General features: G+C 51.3%; 1 protein-coding gene across 1 annotated transcript in view; it reads right to left on the bottom strand.

Moving 5' to 3' along the window:
* The window catches only part of FAM178B (family with sequence similarity 178 member B), an 82856-nt gene that overhangs the window by 35819 nt on the left and 26416 nt on the right, over positions 1–20621 (bottom strand). Inside the window, exons 7-10 of the mRNA XM_089922731.1 lie at positions 8053–8167; positions 3767–3860; positions 3317–3493; positions 2967–3064 (exon numbers count right to left, since the gene is read on the bottom strand). Of these exons, the coding sequence (XP_089778857.1) occupies positions 2967–3064; positions 3317–3493; positions 3767–3860; positions 8053–8167 (484 nt within the window). The remainder of the gene's footprint in view (positions 1–2966; positions 3065–3316; positions 3494–3766; positions 3861–8052; positions 8168–20621) is intronic.

Genomic DNA, 20621 nt, shown 5'->3' with positions numbered 1-20621 from the left:
CCCAATCGAAAAATGGGCAGAAGACGTAAATAGAGATTTCTCCAAAGAATCTCCAAAGAAGACATACAGATGGCCAACAGGCACATGCAAAGATGCCCATCATCACTAATTACTAGAGAAATGCAAATCAGAACTACAATGGGGTACCACCTCACACTGGTCAGAACGGCCATCGTTAAAAAGTCTACAAATAATAAATGCTGGAGAGGGTGTGGAGAAAAGGGAACCCTCCTACACTGTTGGTGGGAATGTAAGTTGGTCCAGCCACTATCGAAAAGAGTATGGAGGCTCCTCAAAAAACTAAAAATAGAGTTGCCATATGATCCAGCAATCCCACTCCTGGGCATATACCCAGACAAAACTATAATTCGAAAAGATACATGCAACCCTATGTTCACAGTAGCACTATTTACAATAGCCAAGACATGGAAGCAATATAAATGTCCTTCGACAGAGGAATCGGTAAAGAAGATATGGTACATATATACAATGGAATATTACTCAGCCATTAGCCATTAAAAAAATGATAAAATAATGCCATTTGCAGCAACATGGATGGACCTAAAGATTATCATACTAAATGAAGTACGTCAGAAAGAGAAAAACAAATACCATATGATATCACTTACATGTGAAATCTAAAATACGTATCTACAAAACATATCTACAAAATAAACATATCCACAAAAAAACCTGACTCGCAGAACAGACTTGTGGTTGACAAAGGGGAGGGGTGGGAAAGGGAAGGATTGGGAGTTTGGGATTAGCAGATGTAAACTATTAAATATAGAATGGATAAACAACAAGGTACTACTACACACGGAACTATATTCAATAACCTGTGATAAGCCATAATAGAAAAGATTATGAAAAAGAAAATATATGTGTATAACTGAATCACTTTGCTGTACAGCAGAAATTAACCACAACATTGTAAATAAACTATACTTCAATAAAAATTTTTTTAAAGTTACGTTTACACTATACTGTAGTCTCTTAAGTATGCAATAGCATTACGTCTGAAATAACAGTGTATATACCTTAATTAAAAACACCTCGTAAAAAATGCTAACCATCATCTGAGCCTTCAGTGAGTCCTAATCTTTTCACAACAGTAACATCAAAGATCACGGATCACAGAGCACCATCACAAACCTAATAACGAAAACGTTTGCAATATTCTGAGAATCACCAAAATGTGACACAGAGACACGAAGTGAGCAAATGCTGCTGGAAAAATGGCACTGACAGACTTGCTCGATGCAGGGTTGCCACAAAGCTTCATTTGTAAAAAAAAACCACAATATTTGTGAAGTGCAATAAAGCGAAGAAGCACAGTGAAATGCGGTCTGCCTGTATTTATAAACATTTACATACATGTAAATATATATACATATAAAATTACGTAGAACAAATACAAATCACATGGCCTGGTTGGAGCAAATGGGAAACTGGGGCTGGACCACATGGGGCCTTGGAGACCAAACTACGGTGTTTGCACTTGGCCGTGCAGGCGACAGCAAGCAAGGCAAAGCAGAGACACGATAATCACATGTACCTGCAGAGCAAACAGCCTTTGAAGGAGGAGCCAGGGACAGAATGCCACTGCCACCATCCAGGTGAGAGATGGTGAGATGAAAGCAGAAGGGGGCGGGAAGGAGGTAGCTGATTTAAAGTGACCCAGACGAGGTCCCTGCTTTTGTGGAGCTGACATAGGCAACTAGAAGCAAAGATTTAGCATGTGGAAGGCAGAACGGACAGCATTTCGGGATGAACAGGGATAATGAGGTGGGGACGGGAAAGCCCTCTAGGACTGCCATTTCCGACGCATGCATCACCTAAAGGTCTTAGACAGAGCTTCGAGAAGCCCAGTTCTTTCAAATACACAGCAAAAGCTTTCCTTTCAGGACTGTGGAAAGGCCTCCTCTCTTCCAGCCAGATGCATAGGAAAGAGATCGAGCTTCCCATCTTGGGCTTGAAGTCGAGCTCAGGATGTTTGCTGAGGACAGGAGTCTGAGCAGAACCCCAAGCCTGCTCCCAGAAGCTTCCTCTGGGGAGGGAGTTGCAGGGGGGTGGCCCCAGTGGAGAGTGACTGTGTGGGTACCTGTGAAGGGTCTTCCTGGAGGGGGTCCAGGACATGCCTGGTTGGAAGGGTGGGAAGGGGTGTCATTCTAGGTGGGACGAGCTGCAGACGGAGGGCTGGAGAGGACAGGAGGGGACCTGGGGAGTGGTCTGCATAGGGAAGGGCAAGGGACTCCTTGCGGCTGTGGCCTCAAGTGGGAGAAGGAAGGAGGGGAGAGGGGAGAGACTGGGGCAGGTCCAGCAGCGAATGGGTCTTATCTCCCTGCGGGCTGAGTTTGTTTGTTCACCTCGTTCGTTCATTTGAAAAGAATTTACAAAGTGCCAACAGCATGCCAGGCACTGTTCTGGACGTGGGGTGATATGGCAGTGACCCCAATAAGGCACCTGCTCTCCTGGAAGTGACAAGGAGGAGAGGCAGCCATGAACAAGGAACAAATAGTAAGATAACTTCTGGCAGAGATCAATACTGTCCAGAAAATAAAACAGAATGATGAATGGAGAGTTTGAGAGGGGGGTGGGAGCGGGGAGTGATCAAGAGACAACACACAGCTGAGGTCTGAACGACAGAAGGAACCCTCCCTCCACTGAGGACTGGAGAGGAGCCGCAAAGAAGGACGGGTGGGGATGCTGCAGGTCTGAGGCTAATTGTACAAGGTGACGGTTTTGCTAAGAAGACCGCGTTAAGAAAATGAGGCTTTTTTCCCTTTGTAATGAACTCATTAGTGAGCTGTATTTTTAGTTCTTTCTCCTGGGTTTTTGACATTGGGCGGGAGGGGGAGGTCTGTGGGGACTGATGAGGCAGACCGTGGATCGCTCACAGGGGTTGAGCACAGGTGCGGGGATAAGCCTCAGGTCAGGGGAGACAGAGGTGGAGAAGCACCCACCTGCTCCGGGGCGTCACGTCCAGGAAGAGCTGCACAAGCGCCAGCAGGTTGTGGTGGTGATCAGATGCCCGGCTCAGGGCACAGCACAGCTGCCGGAGCTGTGGGGACAGTGGGCATCAAGGTGGGCTGGGGGGGCGTGGCCCGCCTTCCACCCTGACCTCCCTACCAGCCCACTGCGGGGGTGGGGGGGGTGGGGGGTGGGGGGGATGTCTGGAGAGTAAGAGGGTAGGTCGTGGAGGCCAGGTAAGGGAGGGAGCAGCGCTGTCCCCACCTGGGGCGCTCTAGGGGCCGTGAGAGAGCATTCGCGGTGAGGCTGGGGGCTTGGGCTCGGGCTCAGGGGTCCACCGTACCTTCCCCGGCCACTCCTGGATGCTGTCCAGGAGCAGAAGCAGGAGCTGCTGGAGGTCGGTCTTGGGCAGCAGGCGGAGCCCCACGTCCAAGCCGGCTCGGCACAGCAGCTCAATCAGGCCCAAGAGGCTCCCATCGGTGTAGGCCCCTGGCTGGGCCAGCACGCACAGCATCAGGAACTGGAGAGCAGAGAGAGCGCTAGGGCAGGGGTGCCTCCCTGGCACTGTGAGCCCTGGGCCCCGCTGGGAAGGAACTGAGAAAAATGGTGAGGTCTGGAGTCGAGGCCCCCTGGGGTCGTCGGGGGCAGGCGCAGGCGCAGGCGTGGTGGGCACGGGCTTCTGTGGCATCCCTCCCGGCCGTCGGCACGGTGCCTGCGATGATGCTCAGCAGTATTCACTGAACTGGATGCTGAATAGGTGTGGACTGCGAGCAGAGGGATGGGTGGGGCTCACCTTACAGATGTAGCTCAGGCTGCTGTCCAAGGCCGTCTCCTGGGGGGTGTCCTGCTGCTCAGTCTGGCTCAGGCTAGCCTCACTTTTAAGCTCGCTGAGGTAAGACAAAAACAAAGGAAAGGAAACTGGAGGAGATGGGCGCAAGGGGAGAAGTGAGGCAGAGAGGGAGGCCGCACTTGCTGAAGAACAACAGAGAGCCTGTGGATGATCCATTCAGCCTGGGACCCTGATGCCCTGTGTGTGCTGGTCACCCACTGCTGCGTAACAAATGACCCCCAAATGTAGAGGCTTAAAAACAACAGATATGTATTATTCTGTGCAGTTTCTGAGGGTCAAGAATCCAGAGGCAGCGTGGAGGGGCGGGGAAGGGGGGCGCGTCTGGCTCTGGGTCTCTTGGGAGGCTGCCCCCAAGACGTTGGTGGGGGCACTGCTGTCAGCTTAGGCTTCCCAGCTCACTCAGGGGTCACTGGCCTCAGTCCTTGCCGTGCAGGCCTCGCCACAGGGCTCTGCAACTTGCCCCGGCTTCCCCTGAAGCGAGTGACGTGAGAGAGAGGAGATGCCCGTCTGAGACGGAGGTTGCAGCCTTTCATAACCTAACCTTGGAGGTGACATCGCTTCTGCTGATTTCTCCAGGCCACACGGGCCAGCCTGACCTGGGGTGACAGAGAGCTGCACAAGGGGCTGAATGCCAGGAGGTGCGGGGTCACCGGGGCCTCTTGGGGGCTGGCTCCCCAACGCTGCCGCTCCAGGAAGGCCTCCACCTTTAGTTTTCTGGGACTTGGAAAACAGAAAATCATTCTCCACTGACCCCCAAAAGTCTTCCTTAAAAGCACTATTTGTCCACACAGTTATGGTGAGTCTGCTCATGCACTGAAAAGGACACTATTTTGTAGCTTACGTCAGGTTAGACTCCAAAGTATCTGCAAGTAAGGTGAAATTAGAGTATAAGTGGTCCTCGAGAACCCTTCCAAAGATGTCCCACTACCATGCTGTCCATGGACAAGCCCGGCATGGCCAGTTTTCCCCTAGAGAGGAAACAGCCTGGATGAAGTTAGAGGCCAGGGTCGTATTGAAAACACCCTCTTTAAAGACCAGAGTCACACTCAGGGTGGCGAGAGTCCTACAGGGAGAGAGGCACTAGCCGACAGCAGAGCCACACCACCCTCTGCACAAGCCTCCCAGGCACACGCTCCCTGGAGGAGACACTGATCAGGGGCACCCTCACTAAATGACGCTCTTTCTCTGGGCAAGTGAATATTGTTGGTTTCAAATAAGTAAGGTGACTGTATGACAAGGCTCCCTTTGCTGTCTCTTCCACTCCTCCACTCTCACTAACTGGCCTGGAGTTCCTGATAACAGCACACTCTCTATAAGTGAAGACGCCGACGATGACAACAACCCTGTCAACAATACCAGCCTCCCGTGTAGCCCCCCCGCTCCCGGCCACAGTTCCCAAAGGCTCTGCTCTTCTTTACTTCTTGGTGCTGCTTCTCAGAGGGGCAAAAAAGAAACCCACCTCTAGGCACCCGGGAAATTGGTGTCAACAAAGTTGGGAGGGGGTGCGGGACAGGATTGGGATCAGACATTCTTCCAGGTTTTAGCATTTATTAGGGCCAGAGTACGAATGGGTAAGGCTGGCGCTCACGCATCTGGGCACACGCTGGGCCTGCGTCAGTGTGTGCAGGGGAGTTCTGGTTTGTACCAGCCCGTGAGCACGCACGGGGCCATGCAAGCATGGGTGGGAATGTTTTCAGATCTCCCGAAGGGTGGGGGCAGCCTCAGAGCCGACTTTGTGACTCTGCCCAAGAGGAGCGGGCTTTCAGACAGTTTGGTGCTGCCAGTGGGAGGAGGAGCGTAGAAAATGTGCACTGGTGATGCGTCTTCTCAGAGCTGGGCAGGGGAAGTGTGGCTATGACGAGAGGCCTCTCCTTGCTGGGAAGGAAGGCCAGCCTTCCCAAGTGGACAGGGGAACAGCCTCCCCTGTGCCACCTCTGCTGGGGACAGCAGGAAACAAATCAGGGTCCTCGTCCCCGGCCTGCCTTTCTGAGGCTCGACTGGGACGTCGGCATCGTGACTGCTGTTCTGGGATGCGGCATCAGCTCATCCCCAGGCCTCCACCTCGGAGAAGAGGAATTCATAGCCTAACAAGCCCACTCCTCTCCCAGAGGACTCAGCAGGTGAAGGGCAAGTTGAGGGTCCCACCACCAGACTCCACCTGCAAAGCAGCTTCATCCCACCCCTGCCTCCCAGCCTCAACACAGGCTTGGCGGAGTTAGGGCTCTCGGCCCTTGGCCAACAGCCAGGAGCTGGAGTTTGGGCTGCAATGACATTGTTCTACACTCTTAAGAAAAGTATGTCAGCTTCTCTATTTGTTTTCCCCTATTACTGTTCGAAAAAAATAATAAAGTGACCCTCTGCACCTTCTCTGAGGGAAGACTGTAAGGGAAGCTACAAGCACTGCCGCCACCATAACCGAGAGCCCAGCAGTGTGTCAGGTGCCCCACCACGGGGGCTGCAGGCAGGGTGCTCTCCTCAGGCCTGCACTGCCAAACCAAACCAGACCCGTCATCTGGGCTCTGCGAGACCGAGGTCAATGCAATGAAGAGGAATAGATGCTGAGCATCTAATAGATGCTGTCCACTTGGCAGACATCAGACGATGTGCATATGGTCCAGCAGCAGCAGGGCTGTTCCCTTCTGGAAGGAAATCCTGAAGCATTCAATGAGACGGTGATGAGTTTTAAGGAAATCTGAGATTAGGAACAACTGGTGAAAGACCTGTCTTTCTCACAGCAACGAGCAAGCCAGCCAAGCCAAGCCGTGCGCCCACGTGTGCCCTCATTTCCAGTCTTGGCCACTGCAAGGCTTGTGGGTACCCTAGAGGAGCCCCAGGGCACCTGTTCGGCCAGCGGAGCCTTAGATGGTGACATCCCGAGAGGTCAACAGAGAAGCACCCGACGTGGAACCAACTGACACGGGACGAGCCTCCAAGGAGGACAATAGAGAGAAGACTGCCTGCCCTGAAGATTCTCTTGTGGCCCATGTAACCGTGAAGGACGCCACACCCTTGGTGGAAGAGATACCAGAATGTTCTTGGTGTTCCCTGAATAGTCTAGAGCAGGGGTCCCCAAGCCCTGGGCCGGTACAGGTCCGAGGCCTGTTAGGAACCAGGCCGCACAGCAGGGGGTGAGCGGCAGGCCAGCGCGCGAAGCTTCATCTCCCGCTCCCTGTCGCCCACGGCAGGCTGGCACATGGCAGGGTACTGGCAGCACAGCAAGTGTGGTTTGGTCTGGTTTGCTTTGGCAGACAATTACCAAACACAGTCGTGGAACAGGTTCTTAAGAAAGCTTTGGCCTTCCCCTAGAGAAACACCTGCCCACCACGGCGCCCTGAGGGCTTGTCGGCAGGCACAGCCTGTCTGGGGTTCTCAAACCAACTGCTCAAAGAACTCTCAACAGAGAGTTTGGATGTACTGTAACTGACACCTTTACAACCCATTCACCCAACACGAGTCGTCTATGTATCGTCCGGCTCTGTCCCTAGAGGGTGGGGACAAATTAGCATCACTGCCCAGGGCACAAAGGGGGCACCCATGACACAAAGTGGAGCACTGTGGAAATTACATGTAAAATTGTGCCTTGCTGGCCATGAGTTGATATTAGGTAATGTGCCAGGAGGGGCTTGGAGACAGACCAAAGAGATTGGGACACGTCTTAGGAGAGGAGGGGCGGCGAGAGCTGAGTCAGGAAGGGGCCAGTCAGAGCGGCAAGACTCAGCCGTGCCTGGCTCGTCCCTGCCTCGAGGCTGCGTCACACGCCGTTCATTCGTGCTGCGCAACCATACTCAGGGGTACCTGTGTGCTGGGATTCCCTCAGACTCTGTGCTTCACCGTTTGGGCTAGAGCCTGAGCTTGGTAACTTCTTATTTTTAACCTCAAAAAATGCACATAATTTGGGAGTGCCCTGGTGACCTAGTGGTTAGGACTCCGGGCTTTCACTGCTGTGGCCCGGGGTTCAATCCCTGGTCGGGGAACTGAGACACATAATTTAAAATATTATGGCATATGACATTTACAGAAAAGGAAATACTTTAGTGTTTCCTAGCATGGATATATGTTTAGAAGAGTCTATTTGTGGGGTAATATTTTGTTTTGTTTTGTTTTTTACATTTTTCCTGAGGTGTAATTGGTACTACACATATTTAATGTACACGATTAGATGGGTTTGAACTGCTTTCAGTGGCTGTGGACCGCATGAGGAAGGACACCGAGGTGGGGGAGGTACTCACCTCCCATCGTGCTGGAGGGGCCCCGGGGGCTGCAAAGCAGGGCTGTGGGTACCCAGGCTGTGGAACGCGGCCGTGACCTCTTGCAGCGAGGGGCACCACAAGCTCGTGTCCGCATCTGTCAGGCCAAGGAAGGGCGGGGGGTTAGGGAGGGCACAGCTGGACAGGCCGCACTGCGCCCACAAGCGGGGCTGGTAGCCCCATCCTCGGGCAGCACGGGTGTTATCTGGAGCGGTGAAGACACCAGTGGTTTCAGATACTTGCTGGCGCTTTGGGAACCTGGACATTCATTCTCCCGTCTTCAAGCTATGGCCACCTTGACGTGCAAGGGACCGGGGAGGACGGCACACTGACCATCTCCACCAGGCAGCCGTTGGGGCACTGAGCTGCCCCGAGCTGAGCCAGATGCCAAGTCCTGAACCAGAGGCCTCGAGACAGCAAGACTCAGGAGACACCAGGCTCCGCGGCCCTGGGCTCTCTGCCACCAAGGGCTGAGGCCAGCTCTGCACCTACTGCGGACTCAGCAGTGCCTTGGCGGCAACGTCTGGGCACTCCCAGGTCCACCGTCCCTGCCAGGGCCCCTCCTTGCAGCCCGGGACGCATCTTCTCAGCAAGCTCGAGCTTCGAGGACATTCTCTCTTAACAAGACGTGAACGATACTCTGACCACATCAACAAAGGGGAAAAACCTTACAGACTGAGGGCCTTTTCTCCTGTCAGGCTATTTAAGGATATTTTCTGAACCGGGAGAACAGAGAAATAACAGGCAACGCGGTGGAGCGTATTTCCCAGAGACGGCTGCACCTCTGCACCCCGCTCCACGTGCTCTCCTGCACTGCGGCGTCCACAGCCTCATCGAGGGGCAGCGCCCACGTCTCCACCCTCTCACCCCTCCACATCATCTTACGTACTGACTTGATTGCTTCTTGTTTGTCTTTCCCCATTAGAATGTAAATTCCACAAGGACAGGGACTAGGTCTGTGCTGTTCATCCCTGCAAACCCAGAGCCTAGAGGAGTGGCCAGTGTGTGGAGGGAGCTGATGGATGGATGGATGGATGATGAATGAATGATGAATGAATGAACACATGAATGGAGAGCATCCTACACAAACCTGACCAAGCAGTACGTGACTAAGAGGGAAACTGGAAAAACGTCACAAGCTGGCAGTGCTGAGAAGGCAAATGAGGGATCTGACAGCGGGTGAGTTGTGGGAATCAAGAGTGTGGAAGCTGGGCCAGGAGCGCATGAGCAGCTCAGGCTTGAACGTTCCCACCTGAGGGCCCCCCTCGATGGACCCCACCATGTCACCAAAGACAAAAAGGTGACCCAGTGGAACCCCTGACCTCAGGGAGCTCAAGTCTAGGAGGGAGAGGAGCCAGGCAGATAAACAAATACAAGAGAGTGTGTTCCCGCAAAAATCTAAGCCGGGGAAAGGTATGGAGCCTACTCAGGGAAGGGGAAATTAACTGGGGGCTGGGGGAGGTGGAACGGCAGGTGGGAAGCACACGCCCGGCAAAGGGACAGAAATGACAAAGAGCATGAAAGAGCCTGGCACATCCAGCGACCCAAGGCAAGAAACAAGGCGTCCTCAACGAGCTGAGGTGTCTCGGCAACGGTCCCGTGTGGCTGCAGAGCCAGCAGACGGTGGAACGGCCGGCGGAGGGTCTGAGTTCCGTCCAGGGACGAGCCTTGGGCCGGTCGGCATCGAGTGTCTCTCTCTGGAAACGTATACGGGTCGAGGCTCACCCAAGTAGTAATGAGACTCTGGGAGGAGGAAAAACCTTCTTGTTTGTTTATGTTTTTCCTCTTGGGCAGCTTAACAAGTCCGAGAAAGGTAATGCTACCCCTTGCCCGCTACACAAACTAGCTGGGAAGAATGAAGGCTGCAAAACACAATGAGAGAGGACTGTTTCCCTGAGCCTGAGCCATGGGGGACAGTGTGGGTGGCCGGTGACCTTGCCAGGGAGGGGAAGACGGTGTGGCAAGAGAATCAACCCAGCGGGGCAGCGACATCCTGCCCGCAGCCTTGGACCCGGCTCCCCACGGCAGCCCCCGCAGGTGCCTCTGAAGCCCCGTGACAGCAGCAGTGCAGACCCCACCGGCCAGAGGCCCAGCCTGGCCTCGGCTCCTCTCCCTGCGCCTCCCCGGTGATTACTCCACACGCCCGCTCCACCTGGGGTTAAGGTGTCAGGAGCGGTCAGAGAAAGGGGCCTGGGTCACCTCGGGGTCAATCAGTCCCCATCCGACAGCCCAGGAAGTTGGTTAAGTGAGGACAGGCACCGAGAGCCCGTAATTAACACTGCCCGTAAGTAGGCCATGTGCTCAGCTTTTCCCGAGCACGGTTTGCCCTGAAGGAGGGTTTTCTGGAGAGCTGACACAGAAGAAAAGTCTCGCGAACTCAGCTCCTCTATGCCCACAGCACGGTCATCTGAGGTGATCCCCCGGGGGAGCACCAGGGCCCTGGGCCGTGTCCAATGCCAGCGCCAACAGCCCCGCGCATCTGGGCTCTGTTTATTAACTGTGAATCTGAAAGCTCTCCTGGGATGGAACTGAGGCTTCGGGGGAAGTCAGGGGAAGAAAGGCATCAGGTCTGAAATAAAAGTGACTTTTCCATCTGCGACTCCGAGGCAGCTTTACGTCACGTAACCCACTCTCCTCGCACCATTTCCACTGAATGGGACAAGCATGCACATTCTGAGAACCCTCCTCAGCACTGGCCATGACAGCCCCCCTGCCCGGGCCTGCTCACCCCTTCTTCACACCCACCAGGTCCCATCCTGGGCCTTAGGGGAGCGGAGTCTTCAGACATCTGTCCTTGTCCTCCTCCTCCCCGCCCCCAAATCGAGTTGCTAAGGAGCATTCTGGGTGTTGCAGGCGCCATCTGACTGGGTCCTGATTCTCTGACACCGTCTGAGACCCCTCAGTGCCACGGCAGGCAGAGTCCCCGTCAGCTGTAACGGGGGTGCTGGTTCCCAAAGGAACGCAAGCTACCGACCCATCACACACCCGAGCGTGGGTGGGGCTCACAACATTTAGGGGAGGCTTAAAATCGTATGGTTTCTTATCCTCCCAACTCTGACTACTTAACTCCCCTCAGCACTCTTGTATTTAAATTGAAACTTGTTCTACATCACGGGCTTTAGTCAATCAGCTCTAGCTCTAGTCATTTAAAATTGTTATTCAGTCAACAAACAGCAAGCGAACAGCAGGTGATTAAAGTTCTGGTGTCATGGAGCTGAAGGTTTCGTGGGGAAACAGACAACGCTCGCGAAAAATAAACATATCGTGCCCGGGTGTGTAAGTGGCGGGGAAGGAAAGGGGTCAGGGTGACGCAGGGCGATGCTACGGGCGGGCGGAAGAGCCCTGCAGAGACCTGGGTCCAGCCAGGAGCCCGGCGTGTTGGAGCTGGTGCCAGGCCCAGGGGTGGGGGACGGCGGGAGGGGACGGGGACAGGGCCAGAGAGGCCTGGGAGAAGAGGAGGGGAGGGGCCCGGCGCCCAGCCCACAGACCCACCCCTCTGCGGGGCTAGGAGGAAGGGCGAAGGAGACGTTATCAGAGGGATGATCCGAGTGTGCGGTAGAAACACAAAATCCTACCCAGCCCACACTTCAAGAACATGCACGTTTCACTGCCCCAACTACAGCATGAGCACGGGACAGAGCCTCTCACGGCTTCCCCACAGAGCACCGCCCCGGCGGTGGGACCCTGATGCGCCCCGACCCAGACCCGCTCGCTGCTGCTCCGGCCTCTCACGCCCCCTGGCTCCCCCCCAGTCCTGCGCTGCCCGCTTTCTTCCTAATCTCCTTCTTGTTCCTTTTCTGCTGGGCAACCCACCCTGCTGGCCCCTTGTTTTCCCTTTTCTTGCCATTCCCCCGGAGCTCAGGCCCTCCCCATGGGGCCCTAGAGCCTCCCTGCCTACCTCGCTGTATGTAACGCAGCAGGCACCCACCCCTCCACACACTCCTCTCACCACACACCACGCTACTCACACATATCCCCACACACGTACCGACACGCCCCACCACACAGACGTGTGCACACACCACCCATTCACACACACACACACATACACAGAGGCTCTGTCGGCCCCTGGTCTGCTGATCCACGAGCTGAGGGTGTGTGCAGGGCAGGTGATGCCGTCCCCAGGCCACCTCTCCTCTCCCCTGCCCTCCGTAACTCACACCACTGCCCCGTGTCACCTAACACCGTTGAGCATCCCAGGCCCTGTGTGTAGGACAGACCTGCATTGAGCCAAACCACTGAACCCATGGTATCTGCGAGAATTAGATTCAGCTGCAAATAACAAAAAGCCCCCCCCCCCCCGCCCCCGCAACAAAACAAAAACCCACCTGGGCTTAATAAGCTAGAGTTTTATTTCTCTCTGATGAAAAAGAAGCCTGGAGTGGGCGGCCACACAGTGGGGACCTGACTGATCTGTGGGACCCTGGGTGACGTTGCTGCTCCACCGTTCTCAGCAGGTGCCTCTCCTCAAGACCACCTGGCAGCCCAGGGCGGCTGCTGGAGGCCCAGCTATAATGTCTCACCTCCAGGCAGCTACTTCCTCACTTTGCTACTTTAGTACACATTCTTGAGTTGTTTTTTTTTTTGTGCGGTACGCGGGCCTTTCACTGTTGTGGCCTCTCCCGTTGCAGAGCACAGGCTCCAGACGCGCAGGCTCAGCGGCCATGGCTCACGGGCTCAGCCGCTCTGCGGCATGTGGGATCTTCCCGGACCGGGGCACGAACCCGCGTCCCCTGCATCAGCAGGCGGACTCTCAACCACTGCGCCACCAGGGAAGCCCTCTTGAGTTGTTTTTAAGGATGCAAGGCCCCTTCAGTGTGACTCAGGAAGGCAGAAGCAAACTACCCTCTCAAGTTTCAAAAGCAAGAATTTGAGACTGATTCAGACTCAACCAAAGACGTCCCAGTAACGTCCCTGAATGCATGGCCCACCGGTTCTCTCTCACTTCGGAACCTGCAGTTTTGGGAATGGTCCTGACCTCTGGAATAAAATGAAACAGAAGACACCAGGGACTTCCCTGGTGGTGCAGTGGTTAAGAATCCTCCTGCCAATGCAGGGGACACGGCTTTGAGCCCTGGTTCGGGAAGATCCCACATGCCGTGGAGCAGTTAAGCCTGTGCACCACAACTACTGAGCCTGCACTCTAGAGCCCGCGAGCCACAACTACTGAAGCCCGCGTGCCACAACTACTGAGCCCGCGCGCCTAGAGCCTGTGCTCTGCAACAAGAGAAGCCACCGCAATAAGAAGCTCGTGCACCACAACGAACAGCAGCCCCCGCTCACCACGACTAGAGAAAGCCCGTGCGCAGCAACGAAGACCCAACGCAGCCAAAAAAAAAAACCCCAAACCCCCAAAACACAACAACAACAACAGAAGAAAAGGTATCCACACACAGCACCTTAGGCAGCGGACAGTCTAAGGGAAGGTGATGTCTGCTGTCTGTTCTGGACCGGGGGCCCAGCTAAGAACCTAAGGCAGTGGTTCTCAGACTTGTCTGCACAGCTTGGAATCACTTAGGGAGCAGCTTCAAATATTGCTGCCACCTGTGTCTCCCCCCACCCCGTGACTGTGGTTTAATTAGGGTGGGTGCGGCTTGGGTTCTGCAATTGTTAAGAAGTCCCAAGTGATTCTAATACCAGCCAAGTTCGGAAACCCCTGCGCTAAGGAAAGCCGTGGCCCTCACACGAGAGCGGCACCCTGGGGCCCATCCTCACTTGCTCTGGCTGACAGTGCGGGCGGGGGAGAGGGAGGAATGAAAGGAAGGCAGCCCCAGGCCCGCATCACTCCCAGGGCTCCCATCCTGGCTCCCATCCTGGCTCCCAGCCTGGCTCCCAGCCTTTCTCAGCCTGGCCGCACGTCACGACCACCTGGGAGTTGAAAAAAAATCTGTACCAGTACTATTCTACGTGTGTCCTGGGAGATCAAAGCTACCCGGGCCCAGCAGCTCATGGAGGGCACCCTGTGACCCGGCTGTACAGGTGGTGGGCCAGGGAGATGCCCGCTGAGCTGGGGTAAAGCACGCGTGCTGGTCCCCACGGGGCCCGCGGACCCCGTGTCCTGACCTTGGAGGAGCAGACAGGCAGCTCCCCAGCTGACTGACCGCGGGGTTTCAGAGGGCCTGGTGGGGAGAGATGCTGGCGTCTGCTGTGGGCAACACACACGGTCCCGGAGACGTGGCCACTCATTCAACGGATATAGTCTGCGTCCTACTGTGTACTCGGCTCATGGAGCTGCCAGGGACGCAAGTGAAGGCTAAAACAAAAACGAGCAAAGACATGGTCCCTGAGCTCTGGGGCTCACAGCCCATCGGGAGAGACAATATGAATCAAAGTATCCACACATCAGCTATAACCAGAGCCACAAAGAGTGGGAAAGGGATAGTGGGAGTAGAGGAAGGTGGGGCTGGATGGGGGGTGGGAGAGGGGGGCAGTGCAGACCTGCCTCGGGAGGCAATGCTAGAGAGGCCGTGTGAGCCCAAGGAAGAGGTGGAGTGAAGAAGGCAAAAGCCAGGGAGTTGCTGGGAGGAGGGAAGAGAGATCCTGGGTGGAGAAACCAGCACATGCAAAGGCCCTGCAGCAGGAGGACAGATGAGGGTGGGGGAAAGAAGGTCAGTGAGGCCGGAGCACAGAGAGCAAGACAGAGAAAAAGATAAAATGAGCTGGACTGGGGGGTCAGGCTGACCACATAGGGAACTGTGCACTCCATACAGAGAGTATGAAGCTCAGGCTTTCCAGCCCCCTAATTATCTGTAAAATGGGAAAATAATAGTATCTACTTGTTGGATGGTTGTGGTGACTGAATGAGACTGGCAAAGCCCTGGGCTCAGTGCCTGGCACGAGCTCTCTAGAAATGTTAGCTATTATTCTTAATGAAACTACTTTTATCATCACCACAGACAATAACATGTTTCAAAAATGAGGATCAATTATGAAGCTGAATTACTGTTATTGTCGTGCTCCTGTTGAGGGCTCTGGAGGGGCCGTGCTGAGCCAACGACAGTTCACAGTTCCGAGGGAGCTGATGCCGGGTGGGGATCTCCCGGGTGGTCCTCAACGTGTCTTCCTGCCCATGTGGGTCCACACAACACTCTCGCAGCACCAGGGTGCTGGGGCGGCAGACCTGGATCCCGGCCTGACTCTTGGGGCCTGGGGATAGAGGCACCTGCCCTGTGAGGTTCAGAAGTGAAGGGCACCCACACGTGAGCACAGAGTGGGCCCTGGGCCTGGCACGTAAGTGCTCCTTGCACGTGTGTGATCCACGAATCACAAGGCCATGTGGAGCCCTGAGGGGCCACTGTCCACAGGCTGGGCCTCCAGTCCGGGAGGCTCCAGGGGCTCTGGATGGATTGCTTCCTGCCACTCCAGCTGGAGACTGCCCCGCCCACCATGGGAGACAGATCAGGTGAAGGGAGGACAACTCCTCGTAAGACTGCGAAGAGTAGAAAGCGTCAACCGGATCTTATAGAACGAAGGGGTTTTTGACTGCTTGAAAACCATGCGAGGAAACAAAAAGAAAAACAAAAACCAACCAGCTGAGAACAGGCTGAGAGATAAGTGGCCAAAACAGAACTACAAAAATTAAGAAGAGGTGCAGACAGTATTTAGAACATTTGTGCTGCTTAGTTCCTTCAGTTTCTCTAATGATCTCCGATTTATAAAGAAGTACATTTTTGTTCTGATAACAGCTATCATTTTGAGTGTCCCCTGTACACCAGGTGTTTCACATACATAATTGCTGCTAACTGAAAACAATCCTTGGTGCTCAGTGCTGGCCCCTCAGGTGAGAACTGGGCATCTGACTGCCCAGTCCCACCTGTGTCCTGATGCCACTCCAATGCTGCTGCAGGGTTTTGCCAAGGGAGTGACTGTCGGACACCCTGACTCCACTCCATCCACCCCATCCTACACGCCATCACCAATCATGCATCCCTGTGTTCCCATGATATGCGGCTGCTCAAAATTTCTAATAATGAGTCTGCCCAGAGCTCCAATCAAAGAATGCTTTTGCTGGTCTCCAAACTTTTTTTTTTTTAACTGGAGTATAGTTGCTTTACAATATTGTGTCAGTTTATACTGTACAGCAAAGGGAATCAGCTCTACATATACATATATCCCCTCTTTTTTGGATTTCCTTCTCATTTAGGTCTGCTGGTCTTCAAACTTTTTTGATGGTACATATCTGTCATTAAAATTTTTTAAGTTATACCTCCAACAAATACACATTTATAAGCTATGTAATTGCACAGTGATACTAATATGTTATGTATGTGATATAACATATTAAAAAGAGAACTTAACATGAGCTACAGTGATCTAAGTTTCCAACTTAAGAAACTGGGTGGGGGGGAGCGATGGGGAGGGAAGCAAATCAAACCCAAAACAAGCAGAAGAAAGGAAATAAAGGTAAGAGCAGAAATCAGTGAAATAGAAACAAAAAACTGTAAGGAAAATAAATGAAACCAAAAGCTAGTTCTTTGAGAAGATCAATAAAGTTGATAAACCTGTGACCTGACTGATCAGGAAGTAGAGAGAAACACAAATTACCAATATCAGAATGAGAAAGAGACCATCATTGATTCAACAGACATTAAAAGGATAATAAGGACTTTCCTGGTGGCTCAGTGGTTAAGAATCCGTCTGCCAGTGCAGGGGACACAGGTTCAAGCTCTGGTCGGGGAAGATCCCACATGTCTCGGAGCAACTAAGCCCACGTGCCACAACTACTGAGCCTGCGCTCTAGAGCCCACGAGCCACAACTACTGAAGCCCACGCACCTAATGCAGCCAAAAATAAAATATAAATAAATAAATTTTTTTAAAGGATAATAAGAGAATATTATGAAAAAGTCTATATCAATAAATTTGACAATTAAGATGAATGGACACAAACTAACAAAGCTTACTTAAGTAGAAACAGACATCATAAATAACCATATATATATTTTTAAAAATCAGATTTGTAGTTTAAAATCTTCCCACATGAAACAAAGCTCAGATGGCTTCACTGGCTAATTTTACCAAACATTTAAGGAAGAAATAATACCAGTTCTACACAAACTCTTCCAGAAAATTGAGGAGGAGGGAATACTTCTTAACATATTCTATGAAACCAGCATTACTCTGATACCAGAACCAGAAAGAGAAAAGTACAGACGAATATCCTTCATGCACATAAATGTAAGAGTTCTCAGCAAAAATTTACCAAGCTGAATCCAACAATACATAAAAAATTAATATATTATGACCAAATAGGATTTATTCCAGAATGCAAGGATGAAGGAATAAACATTCGAAAATCAGTCAGTGTAATTCCCCATATTAAGAGACTAAAGAAGAAAAACCATATAATCATCTCAAAATCCAATATACATTCCTGATAAAAATTATCAGCAAAGTACAAGTTTATTAAGATTGTAGGATACAAGGCCAATCTGCAAAAATCAAGTGTATATCAGTACACTAGAAATTAATAATTTGAAAATGAAATTAAGAAAACAATTCCATTTACAACAGCATCAAAAAATACAATATTTATGGGCTTCCCTGGTGGCGCAGTGGTTGGGAGTCTGCCTGCCGATGCAGGGGATGCGGGTTCGTGCCCCGGTCCGGAAGGATCCCACATGCCGCGGAGCGGCTGGGCCCGTGAGCCGTGGCCGCTGAGCCTGCGCGTCCGGAGCCGGTGCTCCGCGGCGGGAGAGGCCACAGCAGTGAGAGGCCCGCGTACCGCAAAAAAAAAAAAAAATAATAATAATAATAATAATATTTAGGAATAAATTTAGCAGAAGAATTGCAAGACTTGTATACTGAAATGCTGAAAGAAACTAAAGAAGATTCAAATAAATGGAAGGATATCCCATGTTCATGGACTGGAGGACTTAATACTGTCAATTTCCCCCAAATTGGTCTATAGATTCAGTACAATCCCAATAAAGACTGCAGTGGTATTTTTTTGTTTTGTTTTTATGCAAAGGACCTAGAAGAACCAAAACAACTTTGAAAAAGAACAAAGTTGAAGAATTCAAACGATCTGATTTCAACACTTATAAAGCTACAGTAATCAAGACATAAAAATCAATGAAACAGAATAGAGTTCAGAAACAGACCCACACACACGATCAACTGACTTCTGATAAAGGTGCCAAGGTAATTCAATTCAGAAAGGATAATCTTTTCAGCAAATGGTGTTGGAACAATTGGACAGCCATATGTAAAAAAATTTAACCTTAAGTTACACCATAAACATTATTAACTGGAAATGGATCACTGACCTAAATGAAAGGCTAATTATAAGTTATAAAACTTATTTTAATTATAAATTATAAAGCCAAATTATAAAACTTTTAGAAGAAAATAGGAAAAGACCTCAGTAACACACATTTCACAAATATTTCTTAAATATGATGTTAAAAGCACAAACTATATGGGGCTTCCCTGCTGGCACAGTGGTTAAGAATCCGCCTGCCGATGCAGGGGACACCGGTTTGAGCCCTGGTCCGGAAGGATCTCACATGCCGCAGAGCAACTGAGCCTGTGCACCACAACTGCTGAGCCTGCGCTCTAGAGCCTGCGAGCCACAGCTACTGAAGCCCGCGCGCCTACAGCCTGTGCTCCGCAACAAGAGAAGCCACTGCAATGAGAAGCCCGTGCACCGCAACAAAAAGTAGCCCCCACTAGTTGCAACTAAAGCCCACGCGCAGCAACAAAGACCCAGGGCAGCCAAAAATAAATAAATAAATAAAATAAATTTATTAAAAAAAAAAAGAAGATATACAGATGGCAAATAAGCCTATGCAAAGATCATCAGGTTTTAGGGAAATGCAAATTAAAACAATGAGCTACCGCTACATACTTCTTAAAAAGACTGACTATACCAAGTGGTAGGGAAGATGTGGAGCAACTGGAACTCCCCCTCACTGCTGGTGGAGATGGTATGACCATTTAGAGAAAAATAGTTTGGCAATGTCTTAACAACTTAAACACACATTTATCGTATGACCCAGCCTATCCACTTGTAGATGTTTACCCTAAGGGACCTCCCCACAAAGACTTGCATAACCATGTTTATAGCAGCTTTATTTTAATAGCCCCCAAACTGAAAACAACCGAAATGTCAACCAAGACTTGACTTGGATGAACAAACTGTGGTACTGCCCCGCAACAGAATACCACCCGGCTATTGAAAGGGATAAACTATGGATACACACAATAGCACGTGTGAATTTCAAAGTAATTGAAAGAAGCCAGACCAGAAAAAAAAAAAAAAGAGTTCCTACTGCATGGTTCCATTTATATAAAATTACAGAAAACGCAAACTAATCCGGAGTGACAAAAAGTAGATCGGTGGTTTCTTAGAGACAAAAGGGGAGAGAGATGAATTAATTACAAAGAGGCACAAGAAAACTTGGAGGGCAGGGGACAACGGATATAATTTTTTGATGTGGTGACAGTTTTATGGGTATATACCTGTATTTCCTGTATAAGTTGTACACGTTAAATGTGTATAGGTTAATGTATGTCAATTTTGCCTCAACAAAACTGTTTTTTTAAAAAGATGAGTTAAAATGTAAATGTAAATGTTTTCTTTTCACACCCTGGGGGCTCATCTACCTCCAGGACCCCTCGACTCTGGAGAAAACCCTGTCCAACTTGTGCTGTGTGGGCTGTGGCCTCTCCTGACACCCAGGGAGAGAGCTGGGAAACTCTTAGAAGAGAAACTCTCCACTGGAGGCAATTTCAGATGAATACCGAAATGACGGAAGAAAGATGGTGTAAATACAACCTGTAAATATAAAAACATATATTATGTGGATTGTGCATTAATTCTGTTCCCGGAAATCATCACGAGAAACTGTTAATAAGGAGCACTTGGGGAGAGGAAGGGGCCGTGGGGAGTGGGCAGGGAGGGAGGCGTTCGCTTTTCACTTTGCACCTTTCTCTTGTATTTGAATTTTCAGCACTTGGTACGTAGGGCACTTTTGAAAAAATAAAACCAGGTTCCATTGGCTAGTGAGTTTCTTGGTCATCTTTGTGCTTGTGTTATTCTTTTTACAAGAAGCTACCTTACAGATATTATCTGGGAGGGAGGAAGGAAGGAAGGTTGAGAAGGGGGAGGAGAGAGGATGCAAGCAAGCAATGACAGAAAGGAAAGCCACCCACAAAACGGGACTCGCCCAAGAGAAATTACGACCCTGGAGCTCTGGGGACAAAGGGAAAAGCATGGTGACCAAGTGAGGAAGGACAAAGTGTCCAAAGACACTGCTCATGAAAACAAAATGAATTTGTTCTGAGAGCTAAATTTCTCGCCCACTTAAAAAACATCCAAAGAATGTACTGGCCTGGGTCTTTTATTCTGTTATATTCTCCCCTTCCCACACAACTATCATAGAAGCTGGCAGGGAATGGAATGAGTAGGTCAGAAGGAACAACACTGTCTTGGAAACTAGCGGGAAAGGAGCTACACCTGTTTTACTTGTCTTCCAAAGTGTTTTGATCTCACTGACGGAGCTGCTCTTCTCCAGGCACTGCTGCCTAGTCAGTATGATTGGCACTGGG

The sequence above is a fragment of the Delphinapterus leucas genome, chromosome 13, assembly GCF_059928025.1.
Source record: "Delphinapterus leucas isolate spDelLeu-1000000601 "Yukka" chromosome 13, BTC_Dleu_Yukka2, whole genome shotgun sequence".
Lineage (NCBI taxonomy): Eukaryota > Metazoa > Chordata > Mammalia > Artiodactyla > Monodontidae > Delphinapterus > Delphinapterus leucas.
Note: the sequence above shows the minus strand (reverse complement) of the source record. Positions and strands in the feature narration are given on the sequence as shown.